General features: G+C 36.3%; 1 protein-coding gene across 1 annotated transcript in view; it reads right to left on the bottom strand.

Annotated features, from left to right (window-relative positions):
- Positions 1-621: 621 nt before the first annotated feature.
- Positions 622-22143, bottom strand: part of PPP1R3A (protein phosphatase 1 regulatory subunit 3A) — a 44598-nt gene continuing 23076 nt past the window's right edge. Inside the window, exons 2-4 of the mRNA XM_081286101.1 lie at positions 7592-7650; positions 7370-7494; positions 622-5470 (exon numbers count right to left, since the gene is read on the bottom strand). Of these exons, the coding sequence (XP_081142227.1) occupies positions 3158-5470; positions 7370-7494; positions 7592-7650 (2497 nt within the window). The 3' untranslated portion in view covers positions 622-3157. The remainder of the gene's footprint in view (positions 5471-7369; positions 7495-7591; positions 7651-22143) is intronic.

The raw sequence follows: 22143 nt of genomic DNA, 5'->3' as shown, positions 1-22143 counted from the left end.
ATAGGAACTGGTTAAGATGGGATTCAGCAAATAAAAGATCCTTATTGCGTGCTTCAGTTTACATATTCACTCAGTGAAAATTTGAAAGCAAAGTCAGATATTATAGCAAATTGGTAAAAGGTACTGCTTATATCTTTACTAGTTTTGTTATTTCATTTTCATAATTTTGTTTGCTTTTTAAGTTTATCAATATGAAAAAGGGTACCTAATAGAGAAGGGAACATAATATGGCTTGGAAAATATTATGAACAAAGTACTATGAATGCTATTTTGAAGGAAAATAAGACATTTATTTTCCCCAAATTTGGTCTGGATACTTTTAAGTTTACCTTGTAAACCAGAAACAAAAATGTTCTGTTTCTTTTGTAAAACAGTGATAAATATATAGATACACATATTCCTTGAAATAATTCACTATGAAATTATTGGAGCTCATCAGGAAGGCAGGGCTAGGTTTAACCCAATGTTTTTTAATATCTTAGGGTAAATGTCATTTTGTTGATTCATTTTCTCTTAGTTGAGACACACATTGTGGTATTGATGGCTTATACAAATGTGCTTCTTTTTAAATAAGTGTTTGTTTGCTGGACATATCAATTAATTTTTAGAATTTTGTTTCTAAAAGTCTGAAGCCCATCAGGATGAAAGGTGACAGTTTCTTATTCAATACATAAAGGAGACATATAAGGTACCTCTGGGCTGACTCTTCTGCCACACCCTCATTTGGCTCTTTATCATTACTTTATGAGACATTGTGCCAGCAGCTATGCTTAAAAGATGATGACCCTTCCCATGATGATTCACAGCCAAATATTTATTAGCCAGGGTCTGCCAGTTATTCCTGAGACCCACCTTTCTTGTTTAACATAGTGCAATGACTAAACTAGCTTGCAAAATTCTACCTCTCCATCTAGCAATCAATAATTGTTTCCCAAGTTCTTATGACTATATTTCAAGTTCTTTGTTAGTAATATTTGGAAAGTCAGTTCAATCATCAATTATTTCTCTATGGCATGCAAAGAATTACACAACTATTTTTAATCCTTTGAAACTTCTTATTGTTTGATTACAAACATGAGAAGATTTGGTAAGTAATGTTATGAAAAGTCAAATAAGATAGATAAAAGAGGTTATGTTATTCTTTGAAGGGAATAATTTCAAATCAGGCACCTGTGTTCATAAAGTAATGTAGTATTCTTTGCATTCATGAGATGCCATATTGACTAAAACTCTTTAAAAAGTAGAATTCAAACACCAAGCCAGTAAGAACTGGAAAAATGCTAAACTTAACTCCATTGTAATTTGGACCTGTCAACATAATATCAGGACAGCAGTTTGGGAGATAATTTCCAGGTACATTTATAGTATTCCCCTTGTAGTAAGTGAAAATATGTTTTATCAAACAATCAAATATTTGCCCTAAGTTCTACTTCAGGATGTTTATATTTGCTCAACTTAAAGTCAAGCATTTATTTTCAATGGGACTTGAGAGTCGCATGCATTAGGAGATTGGGAAATAGTTGTGTACCTAATAAAAATTAAGAAAATTATTTACTACCAGCTAAAAGTCAGTTTTAAGTGTTTGATTCTTGTCTTCTCAAAAATACACATATGATAGTGGGCTGATATATGCAGATTTTACTCACTGAATTTACCATTACAGGTGAATAGACTATCTCTTTACCTCTGAAGATCAACATTATGTGCTGTATCAAACATATTCCTATGAAAAAGGAATCATCTCCATAGGCTCCTTTTGTGTGACTTGCTTTCATCCCTGCAGCCAAGTTAAAAGGATCATACTACGTAATTAAAACTAGGATTAGCTATGGATAATACTTAAGGAAAAGCTCCACCACGGAACAGAACACAGGGTTTCATAGATTATAGTCCTTCAACAAATAGTTGTTGAAATAGATTGTATATAAATCCTTGCATTAGCCCTAACTAAAATGACTAGTTCTCCTATTTACTTCTTTTGCCATAGGTAACTACAACAGACAAAGTCACTGCTATACTTGACTTTCATTTCTTCTTCAGTAGATTTCCACACTTAAGTATTTACCTACTTAAAATTTTGAATTATCTTCTTAAAACCACCTAATCACATCATGGATATCACCAGAGACTGTTCTCTAAATGCACCTTGGGGAATAATTCATTGCCTTACCATGAGAAAAGATAAAAGATTTAAAAAAAATTGTTTGAAGGCAAAAGTAGTAACACAGAGAATACATAGTTCATTTGGATATCTTTTTTATTATTATCATTTAATGCCTTATGTTTTATAGGTACAAAGTCATTCTGAAACAATGCTTGTGGAACTTTTAATTTAAATTTTCCACTCTGAATAATAGTTGACATTGAGATTGTTCAGCTATGTTACAGTCTTTCTTTATAAGAGAAAAACATCACTTAAAGACAGGCCATCCACAAAATTTTTCAGAATTGAGAAATAATTTTCCAATTGTTTGAGTCTTGGTCAAATTTGGCTTATGAACACCCTGACTTCATAGGCATAAAAAGGTATAAGGTGTGTATGAAGTCTAAATCACGTGAATATAATGTGTGTGCTTTTTCAATTAAAGTTTACATATTTCAATATGCATGTTTTTTTCTTATAATTATGAAATGAAATTTAAAACATTTGATCTATCAGTATGTACTGATAAATAATACAGCAGTAAATGCAAATTTCATGGTCAAGTTTAAAGGACCAAAAGAAAAAAAAATCTTCTTTCATTGTTCATGTTTTATCTATTTTTAAAAGCCATAGGGGGAAAAGTGCTCTCAGGGAAAAAAAAAATGAAGCTTTACTGCAAAAGAAATGAATGCAAGAAATAGCACTTTAAGTAGTGAAGAGACGTGAAGCATTGCGACTTCATAGCCTGCTAAGGAGCAACAGCTGTACCTAATTTCAACTTGACGTGCTTCAGATCTCATATTCATATAGGTATTTAATGATCCAAACATAATGGTCCTATATAGAATAATTACTGATATGAAGGAGCAAACTTCATACGCATTCCTTTTTAAATGATCCTTCAAGAGAAAAACTGCACTGGCTCTTTGAACAATGAATAGTCTCTTTCACCAATCCAAATGTTTGGGGCTAAATAGCTTATCTTTTAAGAGAGAATAATAATAAGTGCCAAGGTTATTTCTTTTTGACAGACTCTTTTTGTCTCCCCTCTTCCCAGTACAGCCAGTACAATGATAAAAGGTAGAATGCCAAGCCTATCATTAAGTCATACTGATAGATGGTTACAAGAAATATCAGAAACAAAAGGAAATAAGATATTTTAGAGCTGGTGTATTTTGAGAGTAGAGACTCATTGCTTTGAGCTTGACTTTCCTGGACAGAGAGACTAGCAGAAGCAGAGCTATCAGATTCTTTGTTACTAGAAGAGCATCGCGACTCTCCAGAGTTTATTAATCCTTCATTTTCATGCCTTTCCTCTTCTGTGTTCTCCAGAGGCTCACTGATTAAAATCATTGGCCCCAGAGATTTTCCCATCCTGCATTCTCCTGGTTGAAAATTCTGGCCCATACATCTTTCTTTTCTACCATCTGTTATCATTATTTCTGAACTTTTGGAAAATTCTTTGGGTTTAGGCACAGCGTGATCCTGGGTTTCACTGGTTGGATTACAATTATATTCTGATTTGGTAGGAATAGAATGGGGAGTCATGGTCGCCGTTGTAATCTCTACAGCAATTGCCTGTTCACAAGATGGCACTGACACTTTAGTCTGGTGGCTGGAAACATTCTGAGAAGCTCTGCTAGTGTCTGAGTTAAAAGCAGAATAAACCAGAGCATCTAAATTTGTTTTCTTTGATAATCCTTGGACCTGTCCAAGATCTCTATTTTCTGGGATTTTTTTTTTGTCGGTTGACAACATTCCGAACTGTAAATTCAGTTTTGACATTGCTTTTTGATTGCCTGTAATGGCCTGTGCCTTCCCGGGATTGTACATAGATGTGGTTTCTTCCTTCTCCATTTCATCTACGTTACAAATATCTAAACGTGACTCCTTTTCAAAGTCGTTGTCATCGATTACACCTGCTGTATCTCGTTGACAAAGGGTATAATGTGAATCATCATCTCTCCCTTCATGTGGATCAAACGCTGTTTCTTTTACCTCGATGGGCCTGTCACTTCGTGCTGTCTCTTGAGGTAGCTTAGCAATTATTGCTTTCTCTCTAGCAGACATGCTTTCTGGAGTACTTTCTGATGTTGTCTTAATTATATAAGCTGTTCCTGCTTCTGTTTTCTCAGTAATACCATGATCAGCTAGAGAAGACAGTTCGTAACGCTCTGTTTCTTGGCAGGTAAACAATTCTTCCCTAGGAGTAGCTTTCAAACTCCTAATGTTATCTCTTTTTCTGCACATGTCTTCACAATCTGCTTGTTCTTTGATCTGCTCAGCTATATTTGTCTCACTCTCTCTTGCTTTTTCCTGACTTTCCAGAACATTCCAATATTGTTTAGGCTGTTTATTCTTAATCTGATCTTCAGGATTAATCCAACCTGATTTTTCTTCTTCAATTTGGAAAAGATAATCATCCCTTAAACCATTTCCATTTCTTGGTGAGCAAGCTTGACTGGCTATCCCTTCTAAAGGAGTGCCTTCATCTCTTGCTGGACTTGTGAATACAGAGTCTTCACAATTTGGATTTTTCCTTGATGAGGGAAAAGTGTCTGCTGTGATTGTCTGGGCCAGAACTGTAGTATCTTTGCCTAGCACAGGAACTAGGTCTCTGTTCCTAGCTTCCAACCCTTCTACACTTATTTCAGGGTGGCCCATCTTTCCTTCTTGGTCATGTAAGATTGACTGAAATTTTTTGCTTTGTTTTTCATGAACACCTAAGTGTATTCTTCGTTTCTTCTCATCCATACTGTTGCTATAACCTTCTTTGGAAGATACATTTTCTGTTGATTCTTCCAGATATGTGGATGTATCTGAATGGAAATCTCTTCTTGAGCATTCCCAATCTGTTATTTCAATTTTCTTAACTCCTCCTTCATGATTCTTGTTAAGGTTTTCTGACAATAGTCGATCTGAGGAGGGACAGAATATTTGTACTCTGCCACTCACTTGGGCTGGATTGGCATTATCATCTAGAACTTCTTTGCTGCCAGTATGTAATTGCACTAATTCATCACTACTGGTTTCTCCCAGTGATGACTTGATTTTTCCCAAATCTGAAGCAATTTCCTCTGAAGCTGGATGACTATCCTCATTTCCAAAGGAATATTTTTTATTGTGGTAAAAATCTCCCTTTAAGGAACTTTCTGCCGATGAACTTGGAGACAAAGGCCTTTTGAACAAATCAGTGCATATTTCATCATGAATTTGCTTCTTCTCTAACCCCTCAGCTTTATTTGGGAAATCAACTGGATCTGTTGAAAATGTGTTCTTTTCGTCTCTTGAAGTGGCACTTCCAGTTCTTAGTAAGCGTTGATTTATCTTATGGGATAAAAACAACAAAAATAATGACCATCTGACTAAATACATTTTATTAATTTGGTTAGTAATTATCTGATATATTTCCTTGATGCACCTCATTTGCAAAATTTATACCAACTCTGGAAGCCTGATGTTTTGAGGAGATCCTTGTAGGCTATGACTTGGGAATGAGATTAGTAAGAAAAGGGGACCAAATTAATCACTCTCCTTCCCAGCCTCCGAATATCACATTGTATTATTCACTATTCTTGCTTGTCATTGCATTTTTTCCTCACTTAGGATATACACATTGATAGCTCCATGCTAATCAATTAGAGAGCAGCTTCCTGGGTGCCCCTCGCTGCATTTACACTTGCTGTAGGTGCCCCCATTACAGTTTCTCTTATTAATATGTTTTCTGCAAAGCCTCTGCAAACTATTAATAGCAAAACGTCACTCAAAGAAAAGTGAGGGAGTTAATGTCTCTGCAAATTCTGTTTTAATGACCCTCTGCCAACTGGTACTCAAATGTATTTGAGCTCTTCAGTGATGCCAACTGTCAGGATTTAACAGTGAGATGCCTGTGTTTTTTTTTTCCTCCTCATAACTGACATTTGCATGATCTCAATAATTATATGCAAATCTTACGTTTCCCCCTTCTTCTCACATAAGGCTCATGTTACTTGTCAACTGCACAGCTGTCTTGTAAGCCAATGCCTGTGGGTTCCACAGATTTGGTTGTATTTCCATCTATTATAGAGCTTCATTGTTTTATGCATTAACGTCAGCATGGAGCAAATTAGCATCTAAATTACTGCTCCCTGTTCATTTATTGGACGTACAATCTCAGTAACTTCTAAACAAACTTTTATATTTGAGTCTGCTCATTGTAATGAGGTGTATTGGTGAAGTATGTGATTTTTCAGGGTACTTTCATTATATTCTGTAGTTTGAAAAAAAATTGGTGATGTTAACTTTCAGCTGGTGAGAATTCTCAGAATGGGTGACAACTTTGTAGTTTCTTAAAGTTGGAGCAAAGTAAATTGCATACTTTAGTGATGCAGTTGCCATATCACTATAGAAAAGGTGGAATATGTGGGGGGAAAGATAAGCTCTATTTCTTTTCTGTTTCAGCACCGACACTCGAAGAGGCAAATGTCATTTTAATCTTAGATGATTATGAATTCATGTATCCCAATGATATGAGCTCCAACCAAATACAATAAGGGATAAATTGCATTATGTGACTCATTTACTTCTATTTCTTCCTTTATGATAAAACTGCTATCTAAACCATCCCCCCAAAAAAATCCCCAATAGATTGAATGCTCACCAAGTGTGAAATTTATAACAAATTTAATACAAATTGTACAGCACTGAATTTGTTTCCTGTTTAAAAATTATGGCACAGGCTATTTTCTTCTCACTTGGTAATTTAATACTTTACAATGATATAGAACTTTGAGATTCTCACAAGGATGGAACTAAGTAAAATGTGAAATGAAATGCTGTTAAATGCAAGGATTATAGACTTGTAGAGTTGGACAGGACATTAACAATCATCTCGTCCAGCCTTCTCATTTTACAGACGAGTTTGTGCTAAGTGTACAAGTGTCACAAAGATTAGAAATGCACATCAGGATAGTGCTACCTCTCCTACAATTCCTGTAAACTATTACTCAGAGCCTCTGGTACACAGATAAGAAATGAATGTCATTAATTTACCACTGCAGAGACCAGAAGCAACATACTGAAATCAAAGTGCCTTGTTGATCAAGCTAGAGATGCAAGGAAAGAATAGACAGTGCTTTCACGTTTGCAAATTATATTAGTTGAAGCTATTGAAAAGCAGGCATTGCAGCATCTTTGAAGCATAAATGGATTCATCTTCTCTAATACCGTGGCAACCAGAACACTTACCATCAACTCTAATTCTTTTTCATTATGTTCATCATGTTCCCTGTTTACGTCTTTTACATTCTGATTACCGGTTTCCAAGTCTTCCTTGTCCTCATGAGAACAAACGATTCTTGGGATATAAGCATCTGTAAAGTTGATACAATGGCACCTTTATAAGATTGTTTCAATTGTAGGCTTTCAAAAAAGAGAAAAATTCTGTTTAAAAATAAATAATAATATTACCTGTAATCTTTGAATTATCAAAGTTATTCTCTTCTGATGTTACTGATGATTCTTCTTTACTGTTAAAATTAAAACAAAATGTTATACATTTGTCCTGGGACTACATCTTCTAAATATTTTTATACAGGGTGAAATTCAAATTAAGAGAAAGCCAAATAAACATTACAAAGCATATTCACATTTTCTTTTATTACTTTGTATATTTTTAAATAAAATTGATCTTTTACAATAATGCAATAGCAAATACTGACTTTGTAAAAATGTTTAATAATTCCCATAAAGCCATATTTCCAATCAAGATTACATTGCTCACATTAAAATTTATATAACCATAGTGAAAATGCATATAAATGTAAATTATTTTATCATTCATGAATTTAATAAGCACAAGTGAGAATATTTCTCTCTTGGTTTAAATAATGATGTCTTATGCACTGGTAGTCTAGCTGTGGTCATAAAATTACTTTCTAAGATATCAACTATTGATTTTGTATTTTATATTATCTATTTTTTTCAACTGAATTGATATAACATTTACTCTCACTCCAGAAAAGAAGGAAAAAAAAATTAAAAAGCTAACTAAAAACTGAAAGGCAGCTAAATTTATACTCCATTAAAAGTTTTCATATGTGTATTGCCACTGGCCATTTTATAACCAAGACTTGCAGATTGCTCAAATGCAAGCAGATATTTTCTTTCCTTAAAATAATTCAGGTTACATTCCCTTTTTCTCCTATATTCATATAGAGCACAAATCTTTAGGGTTTATAAAGAACTCAAAAAACTAAGCTCCAAAAAGATAAACAAATAAATAACCCAATCAATAAATGGGCCAAGGACCTGAACAGACAATTCTCAGAAGAGGATATACAATCAATCAGCAAATATATGAACAAATGCTCATCATCTCTAGCAATTAGAGAAATGCAAAACAAAACTACTCTAAGATATCTTCTAACTCCAGTCAGAATGGCAGCTATTATGAAGACAAACAACAATAAGTGTTGGTAAGGATGTGGGGAAAAGGGTATATTCATACATTGTTGGTGGGACTGCAAATTGGTGCAGCCAATATGGAAAGCAGTATGGAGATTCCTTTGAAAACTGGAAATGAAACCACCATCTGACCCAGCTGTCCCTCTCTTCGGCCTATACCCAAAGGACTTAAAAACAGCATACTACAGGGACACATCCACATCAATGTTTATATCAGCACAATTCACAATAGCTAAACTGTGGAACCTACCTAGATGCCCTTCAGTAGATGAATGGATTTTTAAAAATGTGACATATATACACAATAGAATATTACTCAGCAATAAAAGAGAATAAAATCATGGCATTTGCAGATAAATGGATGGAGTTGGAGAAGATAATGCTAAGTGAAGTTAGCCAATCTCAAATTTGTATATATTTATAATGTTTAATGTTAGCTTTACTAAAAACATTTAGTATCTTTTGTGGCAATGTAAATGAAAATGATGTTTATGTAAAAATAATTTCATAAGAAAATATAGTTTTCATAATTGATACTGAATTGAACTATAAATTTATATTGCTTAATGAAGCATATAACTATGAAATGATTCATTTTTATGGAATCCAACAACAAACTGACCTACCTTTCCTTCTCCAAGTACATAATGTATATGTGTTCAAAATATTTAGAGACCATGAAGTGGCATTTAATTGTTCCTGCTTCCTCTTTATTCCCATAACAATATAGAAAATCTCATTTGTAGAGGGAAAAATCATATCTAATGAATGATTTTGCTTTTATCTAGCCAAAATACTATCATTAATACACACACACACACACACACACACACATATATGTTCGATTGTTTTAATATTTTCTTTTTTTTTTTAGTTGTTGATAGACCTTTGTTTTATTTATTTATATGTAGCACTGAGAATTGAATCCAGTGCCTCACACATGCCAGACAGTGCACTACCGCTGAGCCCCAACCCAAGCCCACAGCCCCAGTCCCTAATTCATTCTTTAAAATAATTTTTTTTTTAAGTAATGGAATCAAAAGGAAAGGAGTCTGCCTTTTAAACCCATTTTGGGGACAAATGATTAGGGATCCAACTGTACTTTATTATGGTAGTGTCTTAGAAAAACATGCAAATACAGATATATAGGGAAAAGTTTGCAATCAGAGGTAAACACAAGGAAGAAAAGTAAAAACAAATGAAATTTACATATTATATGAAATACATGTAGGCAAAAAGTAATAGAAAGTGTACAAAATTATTAAAGGGAAAAGAATAAAATTATATTAAGATATATTAAAGTAGATCTAGAAAAATTAAGTAACATACCATATTCATAGATAGGAAAGACATATTAGGAAGATATTAGTTCTCTCCCATATTGATCTAAGAATTCAATCCTAATCACAATTTTAAAACTTTATAGCATAATTTGGAAGTATGAGTCCAAAGAGAAAAAAAGAACTAATGATAGCTGGAATATTTCTGAAAGATAGAAAAATAGGAGGAGGAACTTCCCTTAGCTGATTTCAGAGTTCCTACGAAGATTTAGCTACTGAGACAGTATGTACTGGTTAAGGGGAAGACAGACTGATCAACAAAACAGTACTGAGAGCTCAGTAACATAATAAGACATTATCTAAAACCTTGGTATATGGCAAATGTAGCATGTCAAACGATAGGGAAATAAAGGATTAGTCAGTTTAGGGAGACAGGGGAAATGACTTCCCTTATGGAAAAAGATGAAACTGGCACAATGCATCTTGAAAATTTAACTCCACATGGATTAAGACCATAAATGTCAAAAATCTTAAAATTCTTAGAAATATATGTGAATATCTTAGACCTCAGAGTAGGAAATATTTTCACACATAAGAAAAAAGAAAAAGTAGTCCACAAAAATCAGTTAGTGTACTTGGACCCAACATGGCGGCCGGCGAGAAAGCAGCACGTTCAGTATCTCCATAGTAACGGGATCAAAAAGATCCATTAATACACCCAGATTCTACCTACTGATGAACTTCGAGCAAAATTCCGCTAAAAGGAGACCTGCCAGAAATTAGTAAGTTTATTAGAGGTGATAGTTTGTCCCAGACGAGTGAATCTTGGCCACGCGGTGCAGAGGACCAGTCCCGCTGCCAGCTGCCGCCAAACGGCCGCCGGCGCCGCCTGCCCAGTTCTGCAAACGGCCCCCGGCGGTGGGACCTGGCGCGGCGAGAAGGGTCCCCGCCCCGCACATCAAATAGCCCCCCGCCCGCCCAGCCCAGGAGGCGATGTGAAGGGAATCTAACCAAGCCTCTATGAAATAGCGAACTGGGCTACGTACGGGGGTGGCTGAAGTGCTGAGCCTGGAGCTCAAAGCAGAGGCTTTAATCGAGTCTTTGCGCAGCTTGTTAGAGCTCTTTTCACCATTAGTCTGTAGTGGACCACCCAGCCAAACAGCAGTAAAAACAAAGAGATTGAAAAAGAGACGCTTGGCTCCCGGACGCTTTTCTGCTCAGAGCCACGGGCGCTTTGCGCCCATCTGCTTCCTCTTCCACTTCGCTCCCCGCAGAGAAGCTGAATGGGTAATCAGCAGTGGATCCTAAGTACCTGAGACAAAGAAAGCTCAGTACACCCCCGCCCTTTTTTTTTTTTTTTTTTTGAATACTGTCTATACAGGGAGAATTAGTGGACTGAAATTGTTGGCTGGGCTGGGGTTTTGGGGCCGAAAATCCACTCCGCGGGAGCTGCCATTTGCTTTCGGCATGCTGTCATGAGGGCCCTGTCTACACGGTCTAGCTACCGCATCTAGAGACTAGAACTGGGCTGCGTGCCGAGCCCTGTCCTCCGAAGGCTGGATCGTTCGGCATCCCCCTGCGAGGGGACCCGTGCTCCGGAGGAGGGGGTTGGAGAGCCGCGGCGGCGGCCGCTTGGGCCCCGGAGCTAGGCACTGGGCAGAGGAGCAGCGGAGGCCGCGGCGGCGCTGCTATCTAAAGCCTATTTGCTCAGGATCACTAGGCAATGCTGAGCTGACGTGCAGCTAGGGCGTACACTTTGGGCCCCTCAGAAAACACACACTGAGCACGTATCTGCTGCGTTTAAGCCCCAGATCGCCTGCTTCTCGTGACTCAGCACTAACGACCCAGCTGAAATAACTAGTCAGCCCACCTGATCTCACAGAGGTAAAAAAAAAAAAAAAAAACAAAAAACAGAGCACCATAGCCAGACCCAGGGAATCAGGAGTGATGTGGGACTAGCGGCGCAGAAATCCCGGCTATTGCCCCCACCAGGGCTGACAACAGAGGTACCTTGCACCACCTACCAGGGGAGTTGCTACCTGAGGGCAAACAAATTTGCTGGGGGTCCTCAGCCCCAAACCCTACAAACTTAGGGCCCGAGGGAGGCAAACAGAAAGGGTGTGCCCGGACATCCATGAAAACAGGGCTCCCAGGAGCAGCAGACCTGACGTGTAGACAGTAAGGTGGTAAGCGTCACAGGCGACTGGGGCCTGGATTGAGGAACCACAAGAGAAGGACCCAGGCATTCAGGACTGGAGACCCACACAGTCTGGGAAGAAGAGCTGAGGCACAGTGATTGGCTCCCACCTATCAAGAGGAGAAGCCTGGCCCAGTGGGCATAGCTCCACCCACTGGAAGAGAAGTCAATCGAGCTTTATGACTGCATTTATTATTAGTATTTTTTTTTTGGAATGATTATTATTAGTATTTTTTTTTTTATTCTCACTTTTTGTAGTTGACGTTGTTGTGTTCTTTAACTTTCTTACTAATGGTTTCAATTTTTTTAAATTCTTTTTATTCTATTATTATTACTATTATTTTTTTAAATTTCAATTTCCATTTTTTATTACCATTATAATATTTTTCATTTGTTTTAAATTTTTATTTTTTCGTTTTTTCTCTCTTTCTTCTCACTTTTTTTCTTTTGTCTTTTCATTTCTTTTCAACTTTCTTATTCCCCCTCTCTTGAACTCCACCTGCCTACACTTACTCTCTTTAGTGACTTCTTCCCTTCCCTTCTAATACCTCTCCTCCCAAGCATCAAATAAACTTATAAGAGTAAACAGTAACTCAACAGTCAAACAGAACAAGAAGTATCATGAGCATAAAAAAGCAAGGAAGAAAAGGAGTACAAACAATGAAAGACAGCCTAAATATTCAGGAGGACCTGGAGTCATCAGAAAAATGGCCATATAAAGAACTCAAGGAACACCTTAGACAGATGGAAAGGAACCTTAAAGATCACATTGAAAATGAATTACAAAAACAGATAAAAGAAGAAGTTAAGCATCTTTATCAGGAGATAGAGATTATAAAAAAAATCAAACAATAATTCTAGAAATGAAGGAAACGATAAACCAAATTAAAAACTCAATCGAGAGTATCACTAACAGAGTGGAGCAAGTAGAAGCCAGAATGTCAGATAATGAAGACAAAATATATCATCTTGAAAAGAGTCTAGCCAACTCAGATAGGCTGGTAAAAAATCACGAGAAAAACATCCAAGAGATTTGGGATAACATAAAAAAACCAAACTTACGAGTCATCGGGATAGAGGAAGGCACAGAGATTCATGCCAAGGGAATGAGTAACTTGCTGAAGGAAATAATTACAGAAAACTTTCCAGAAATAAAAAAGGAAACAGATATACAAATTGTAGATGCATACAGGACACAGAGCACACAAAATCACAATAGACCAACGCCAAGACACATTGTTATGAAGCTATCCAATATACAGAACAAAGAGAAAATATTAAAAGCTACAAGAGAAAAGAGGCAGATTACATTTAGGGGTAAACCAATAAGGTTGACAACAGATTTTTCATCACAGACGCTGAAAGCGAGAAGATCCTGGAACAACGTATTTCAAACACTGAAAGACAATGGATGCCAACCAAGAATTCTGTATCCAGCAAAATTAAGCTTCAGATACGACAACGAAATAAAAATCTTTCATGATAAACAAAAGCTAAAAGAATTTGTAGCCAGAAAACCAGCATTGCAAAGCGTCTTGAGCAAAACTCTACACGAGGAAGAAATGGAAAACAATAACCAAAACCATCAGCGGGAAGTGCCTCAGTAAAGACAGAGGATGGGGGGAAAGCTAATCATGGAGAAACAAACTAAATTAGGGGAAAAAAAAGAGATAAATAATCAAACATGGCAGGAAAGTACAAACCATATATCAATAGTAACTCTAATCGTTAATGGCTTAAACTCTCCAATAAAGCGACATAGGCTGGTAACATGGATTAAAAAAACAAATCCAACAATATGCTGCCTCCAGGAGACACATCTGACTGGAAAAGACATACACAGGCTCAAGGTAAAAGGTTGGGAAAAAATATACCAAGCACACGGTCCTCGTAAGCAAGCAGGCGTGGCCATTCTCATATCGAATAAAATCGACTTCAAGACTAAGTTAATCAAAAGGGATAAGGAAGGACATTATATACTGTTAAAAGGAACCATTCACCAACAAGACATAACAATTATCAATATTTATGCACCAAATAATGGTGCTGCAACATTCATAAAACAAACTCTCCTCAAGTTCAAGAATCAAATAGACCACAACACAATAATCATGGGTGACTTCAACACACCTCTCTCACCAATGGACAGATCCTCCAAACAAAAGTTGAATAAAGAAACTATTGACCTCAATATCACAATCAATAACCTAGACTTAACTGACATATATAGAATATATCAACCATCATCAAGTGGACATACTTTTTTCTCAGCAGCACATGGATCCTTCTCAAAAATAGATCATATATTATGCCATAAGGCAACCCTCAGTAAATATAAAGGGGTTGAGATAATAGCATGCACTTTATCAGATCATAATGGAATGAAACTGGAAATCAATGATAAAAGAAGGAAGGAAAAATCCTACATCACATGGACAATGAACAATATGTTACTAAATGATCAATGGGTTACAGAAGACATAAAGGAGGAAATCAAAAAATTCTTAGAGATAAATGAAAATACAGACACAACATATCGGAATCTATGGGACACAATGAAAGCAGTTTTAAGAGGGAAATTCATCGCCTGGAGGTCATTCCTCAAAAAAAGGAAAAACCAACAAATAAATGAGCTCACACTTCATCTCAAAGCCCTAGAAAAGGAAGAGCAAAACAATAGCAAATGTAGCAGAAGGCAAGAACTAATTAAAATCAGAGCAGAAATCAATGAAATTGAAACAAAAGAAACTATTGAAAAAATTAACAAAACAAAAAGTTGGTTCTTTGAAAAAATAAATAAGATCGACAGACCCCTAGCCATACTAACGAAGAGAAGAAGAGAGAGAACTCAAATCACTAACATACGGGATGAAAAAGGCTATATTACAACAGACGTTTCAAAAATACAGAAAACAATTAGAAATTATTTTGAAAACCTATATTCCAATAAAATAGAAGAAAGTGAAGACATCGATAAATTCCTTAAGTCATATGATTTGCCCAGACTGAGTCAGGAGGAAACTCACAACTTAAACAGACCAATATCAATAGATGAAATAGAAGAAGCAATTAAAAAACTTCCAACCAAGAAAAGCCCAGGACCGGATGGGTATACAGCGGAGTTCTACAAAACCTTTAAAGAAGAATTAATACCAATACTTTTCAAGTTATTTCAGGAAATAGAAAAAGAGGGAGCTCTTCCAAATTCATTCTATGAGGCCAACATCACCCTGATTCCGAAACCCGACAAAGACGCCTCAAAGAAAGAAAACTACAGACCAATATCTCTAATGAACCTAGATGCAAAAATCCTCAATAAAATTCTGGCGAATCGGATACAAAGGCATATCAAAAAAATTGTGCACCATGATCAAGTAGGATTCATCCCTGGGATGCAAGGATGGTTCAATATACGGAAATCAATAAATGTTATTCACCACATCAATAGGCTTAAAGATAAGAACCATATGATCATCTCGATAGACGCAGAAAAAGCATTTGACAAAGTACAGCATCCCTTTATGTTCAAAACGTTAGAAAAAATAGGGATAACAGGAACTTACCTCGACATTGTAAAAGCTATCTATGCCAAGCCTCAGGCTAGCATCATTCTGAATAGAGAAAAATTGAAGGCAATCCCTCTAAAATCTGGAAAAAGACAGGGATGCCCCCTATCACCACTTCTATTCAATATAGTTCTCAAAACACTGGCCAGAGCAATTAGACAAACAAAAGAAATTAAAGGCATAAAAATAGGAAAAGAAGAACTTAAATTATCACTATTTGCAGATGACATGATTCTATACCTAGAAGACCCAAAAGGGTCTACAAAAAAACTACTAGAACTAATAAATGAATTCAGCAAAGTGGCAGGATATAAAATCAACACACATAAATCAAAGGCATTCCTGTATATCAGCGACAAAACTTCTGAAATGGAAATGAGGAAAAACACTCCATTTACAATATCCTCAAAAAAAATAAAGTACTTGGGAATCAACCTAACAAAAGAGGTGAAGGACCTATACAATGAAAACTACAGAACCCTAAAGAAAGAAATAGAAGAGGATCTTAGAAGATGGAAAAATATACCCTGTTCATGGTTAGGCAGAACTAACATCATCAAAATGGCGATATTACCAAAAGTTCTCTATAGGTTCAATGCAATGCCAATCAAAATCCCAATGGCATTTCTTATAGAAATAGATAAAGCAATCATGAAATTCATATGGAAAAATAAAAGACCCAGAATAGCAAAAACAATTCTAAGCAGGAAGGGTGAATCAGGTGGTATAGCGATACCAGACTTCAAACTATATTACAGAGCAATAGTAATAAAAACAGCATGGTACTGGTACCAGAACAGGCAGGTGGACCAATGGTACAGAATAGAGGACACAGAGACTAATCCACAAAGCTACAACTATCTTATATTTGATAAAGGAGCTAAAAACATGCAATGGAGAAAGGATAGCATCTTCAACAAATGGTGTTGGGAAAACTGGAAATCCATATGCAACAAAATGAAACTAAATCCCCTCCTCTCACCACGCACAAAAGTCAACTCAAAGTGGATAAAGGAGCTAGATATCAAATCAGAGACTCTCTGTCTGATAGAAGAAAAAGTTGGCTCCGATCTACAGATTGTGGGGACGGGCTCAAAATTCCTTAATAGGACACCCATAGCACAAGAGTTAATAACAAGAATCAACAAATGGGACTTTCTTAAACTGAAAAGTTTTTTCTCAGCAAGAGAAACAATAAGAGAGGTAAATAGGGAGCCTACATCCTGGGAACAAATTTTTACTCCTCACACTTCAGATAGAGCCCTAATATCCAGAGTATACAAAGAACTCAAAAAATTAGACAATAAGAAAACAAACAACCCAATCAACAAATGGGCCAAGGACATGAACAAACATTTCACAGAGGAGGACATACAATCAATCAACAAGTACATGAAAAAATGTTCACCATCTCTAGCAGTCAAGGAAATGCAAATCAAAACCACCCTAAGATACCACCTCACCCCAGTAAGATTGGCAGCCATGATGAAGTCAAACAACAACAAGTGCTGGCGAGGATGTGGGGAAAAGGGTACTCTTGTACACTGCTGGTGGGACTGCAAACGGGTGCGGCCAATTTGGAAAACAGTATGGAGATTCCTGGGAAAGCTGGGAATGGAATCACCATTTGACCCAGCTATTGCCCTACTCGGACTATTTCCTCAAGACCTTAAGAGAGCACACTACAGGGATACTGCCACATCGATGGTCATAGCAGCACAATTCACAATTGCTAGACTGTGGAATCAACCCAGATGCCCTTCAATAGATGAATGGATAAAAAAAATGTGGCATTTATATACCATGGAGTATTACGCAGCACTAAAAAATGACAAAATCACGGAATTTGCAGGGAAATGGATGGCACTAGAGCAGATTATGCTTAGTGAAGCTAGCCAATCCCTAAAAAACAAATACCAAATGTCTTCTTTGATATAATGAGAGCAACTAAGAGCAGAACAGGGAGGCTGAGCAGGAAGAAAAGATTAGCATTAAACAGAGACATGAGGCGGGAGGGAAAGGGAGAAAAAAAAGGGAAATCACATGGAAATGGAGGGAGACCCTCATTGTTATACAAAATTATATATAAGAGTTTACGAGGGGAATGGGATAACAAACATGGAGGGAAATGAATTTCAATAGATGGGGTAGAGAGAGAAGATGGGAGGGAAGGGGAGGGGGGATATTAGAGGATAGTTAAGGTAGCAGAATACAACAGTCACTAATATGGCAGTATGTAAAAAGGTGATGTGTAACCGATGTGATTCTGCAATCTGTATTTGGGGTAAAAATGGTAGTTCATAACCCAGTTGATTCTAATCTATGAAATATGATTTGTCATGAGCTTTGTAATGTTGTGAACATCCAATAAAAAAAATCAGTTAGTGTAACTTATGAAAATTTAAATATTGTGTCTTAAAAGACTTTATAAAAACACAAATTCCAAACTAGGAGAAGATGTTTACATTACACAAAGTCAACACAAATAAGAATTAAGAGTATACACAGAGAGAACTCCAAATCATTAAGAAAGCACAAACAATTCATTTGGAAGTGAGAGGGCAGACATTTCACAAAACAGAAAAGACATGATCAATCAACACAAAGAGATGATGGGCACTGCTAGAGAACAGAGAAATGAAAATCAAGATAAAAAGGCAATAGCCTTTTATATGTATTTAATTGGCAAAAATTTAAAAGATACCAAAAGTGGAAGATGATTTGGAGACACAGACTTCTTGCACACTGCTGGTGGTAGAATAAATAGTGAAACCTACTTTGGAAAACATTTTGACAGGTGCCTTTCTCTAAAATTTAACATTTATATAATCCATAACTACTGCACTTACTCCTAGGCAACATGTGAGTGAAAATATTTTTCAAACTGGCTTTCTAGACTAAATTAGATGATGCCTATAAATAAAATTCTACTCTAAAATTCAAAATGTCAGTCATATGATCTAGCATATCAGAGTTTCATTCAACACCTTAAGTGAATCTGATAAAGATGACAAACTTGATTATTGATGATAAAAGGGACCCAGAAATATATATGATTGTGATAAAAGTGAAATGCATTTTTTAATATTTCCCATCTTTCCTTTATGTTCCCTGAGTCCTTTTTGAACAGGTGACTTCTTTACTTTTCTGTATTCTCAGTGGTTAACACAGTGCCTGGCACATAATAGTGGCACCATAAGTGCTATTGATTAAGTAGGCTTATCCTTTCTATCCCTCCCTTTTCCTTTTTTTTATTTTTAATTGATTTTTTTAAAATGACAGGGGAATGCATTACAATTCTTATTACACATATACAGCACAATTTTTCATATCTCTGGTTGTATATAAAGGATGTTGACACCTATATAGATGTACTTTGGATAATGATGTCCATTACATTCTACTACCATTGCTAATCCCCTGCGCCCTCACTCCCCCAACCCACCCCTCTGCCCCATCTAGTGTTTGTCTATTCCTCACATGTTCCCTCTCCCCAGCCAAACATGAATCAGCCTTCTTTTATCAGAGAAAACAGTCACCATTTGTTTTTTGGGGATTGGCTAATTTAACTTAGCATTATCTTCTCCAACACCACCCATTTACCAGCAAATGCCATGATTTTATTCTCTTTTATTGCTGAGTAATATTCCCTTTTCCTTTATCCTCTCACCAAAATTACCATGGCATTGGTCTTCTCTCTCCATTAAAGTTGAATTTCAAAAAAGGATTTAGTATTTTAAAGCACATTTATTTTTATACGTCTTCCAGGTCTTAAAATATCACCCTTTCTAAAGTTCAGGACAATTATTTTAATTCTGGATTTAAATGATTGCCCACAATATTTAAATTATTTATAAATTTAGAAATTAAAAATTATGAAAATATATGATATTTTGAATCCTGCTGTGCACCATGGATTGTAACAAGCCCTGGTAAATCAAAGATGGATACTCTATAGCCTCTTATCTCAGAGAATCTAAAATGTAATGACAGAAAGAGATCCATCAATAGACAATCATAATTACTGTAATAAGTAATGTCTAGAATAACAAAAAAGACATGACAATGACTTTCTTAGAGCTAAGAGAGGCCAGAAATGAAGACACTGTCAGAACAATCAAGAAATTTTTCACAAAGAAGTAACATTCTGAGTTAGTTTTTAGGAATCAGTGAGAGGCTCCCAATTAGAGAAGAATGATAAGGTCATTTTAGGCCGAGGAAAGAACAAGTGGTTAAACATGAGAGTAAGAAAGCACAACAATAAAAGCCACCCAGATGCAAGATGTTCAGAGGGTTTGAACTGTGGAGGAAGAATCCATGGGACTCCACTGGAGTTAGTTTGAGCCAGACAGTAAATGGCTTAACCAGACAGACAAAATGGGGCTGAATTATTTAGGTATTTTTTTAACCTATGGAGTGGAAGTAAAGAGGTTAAACTTAAGAGCTAGAGTAAGAGTAAGAGAGAGACAAAGAAGGAGGGAGGAAGAGATAGGTAAGGCACCTATCCCCGGAAACATTGTAAAGGAGAGCCATGTATGGGCCACAGTGAAGCAGGAAGACTGTCACCAGGTTCCTGCAACAATGCAGGCAGGAATAATGAGAGCTAAGAATGAGGGTAATGAGGAGGGAGGAGAAGAATCAAATTTGAGTTACAAATTTTAATGTGGCATCAGTATGACTTGTTGATCAATTTCCTGTGTATAATTTTTAAAATTCCTCTCTGTGCCTGACCTTGGTTACATTTATGAGAATTAGAAATCTGCAGTGTTGCTTCTGCCAAGACCTAAGACAGGGAAAGTTAAGTCTGGTGGTTAACTGAGGATTCCTGCATTACAAGTCAGCAACTTGTTGAGTTAGTCAGCAGGCTGCCTTCTGATGTCATAGGGGGTAAGTGACCTACGAGTAGGCACAGATGTAGATACCACCCTCAGGCTTTTCCCCTCATCTCTGGCTCATAGCCCTTACAGTGGATCAGCAACTCATGCCTAGGTTTTCAGTTTTATTCTAGTCCTTCACAGGGGGAAATAAAATGCTTCCCGATTCACAATTTGTTAACCCAAGTCCATTAAATTCTAAGTAGTCCTTGAAATTTTTGTTACTAGATTCGGGCATTCTACAATAATGGGTTTCCAAGAAATGAAACCAAGATCACATAGGAACTTTAAGCCTCTCAATTGTTCAGGAGCCCTGCTACCTTCTCCCTACCTTCTCTCACAAATGCTATCACTCTCAAATGTTACAACAGCTCCCAGAATTGCTTTCAATCAGAACCCCTAACCCAATCTCTGTAACTTCTAAAATAATGTACCTGTTCACGAGGTGAGGAGATGGAATATAGTATCATGATATTGAAAATCTCCTAAAATGATGAAGGCCAGATTTGCAACATAAGCAACAACGTCCATTGAATTTAGTGATGCCTACTTTCCCTCCCTAATGACTGACATTTTGGAAATTATTTCCTTTATTTAAATGGAACTTCTAGCCCCAAACCCATTCCCCCTACTTATTACTAATTTAATAATAAAGTGTGTCTGCAACATATTTGCCACTATTAAGGATGAATGAAAAGATGAACAGAGGTTTCTAGTTTGAGAATTTAAAAGGATGGAGCCAGCATAACTTGAAATGGGGAGTTTAGGAAGACAAGCACAGGTAAAGGAAACAGGACAAGTATTATTTCAGAAATTGTCTTTATCTTAAAAGATGTTTGACCACATTGGAAATGGATACTAGTGCTTGTTGAAAGAACAATTCCCAATTTTGCCATTTTTCCTTTACAACTCACAGTATCAGGTTTGTATCATCTTTACAATTGAAGGTGAATTTATTCCTTTTTTTAAAAGTGGGACATAATAATGAAATTTTATGTAATGATCTGCAGTAAATATTAAATATGTGCTATTATAAGAAAAAGTGAACTATTTCCAGCCAATAGTTAGGCTTTTGAGGTATCACAGTAGTTTTAAATTCATAGCAATCCATTTTTATTTGTCCACTCAATTATCATTAAACAAATATTATATTGAATACCTACAAATTCCCCAATGTTGCATAAGACCACAGTGAATAAGATGGGAGTCCCTTCCCACAAGGTCTTACCCAATAGTGGGGAGAGTAAACAAACAAAGCAATAACACACAAGTATATAAGTATGTGCTCAGTGAATAGCAGAGTCGGGGTGAAAATAGTTTCCAGTAGTATTTGACCTCTAAATTGAAACCTAAATAAGAAGTAGCATTAGCAGCAATTTCACATTTAAGGCATCATATGCATATACCTTATCAGGAAAAAGAATTATTCCAAACACATCAATTCAAGCTACAATGTAGAAAAAAAAGTGAACGATGGAAAACCAGGGCATCAGTTGGTAGTCATCTCACTTAAAAGGCATAAATTTAAATCCAAACATTGCCTCCAAAAATATGATTCATAGGCTTCCTACTTGAAAATGATCTGGTCCTTGTTTCAAAGCTTCAGGAGTTTGAAACCAGATCTACTGAATTAGTGTCT

The sequence above is a fragment of the Spermophilus citellus genome, assembly GCF_964194105.1.
Source record: "Spermophilus citellus genome assembly, chromosome: 3".
Taxonomy (NCBI): Eukaryota; Metazoa; Chordata; class Mammalia; order Rodentia; family Sciuridae; genus Spermophilus; species Spermophilus citellus.
This window is presented reverse-complemented; position numbering and strand designations above follow the sequence as displayed.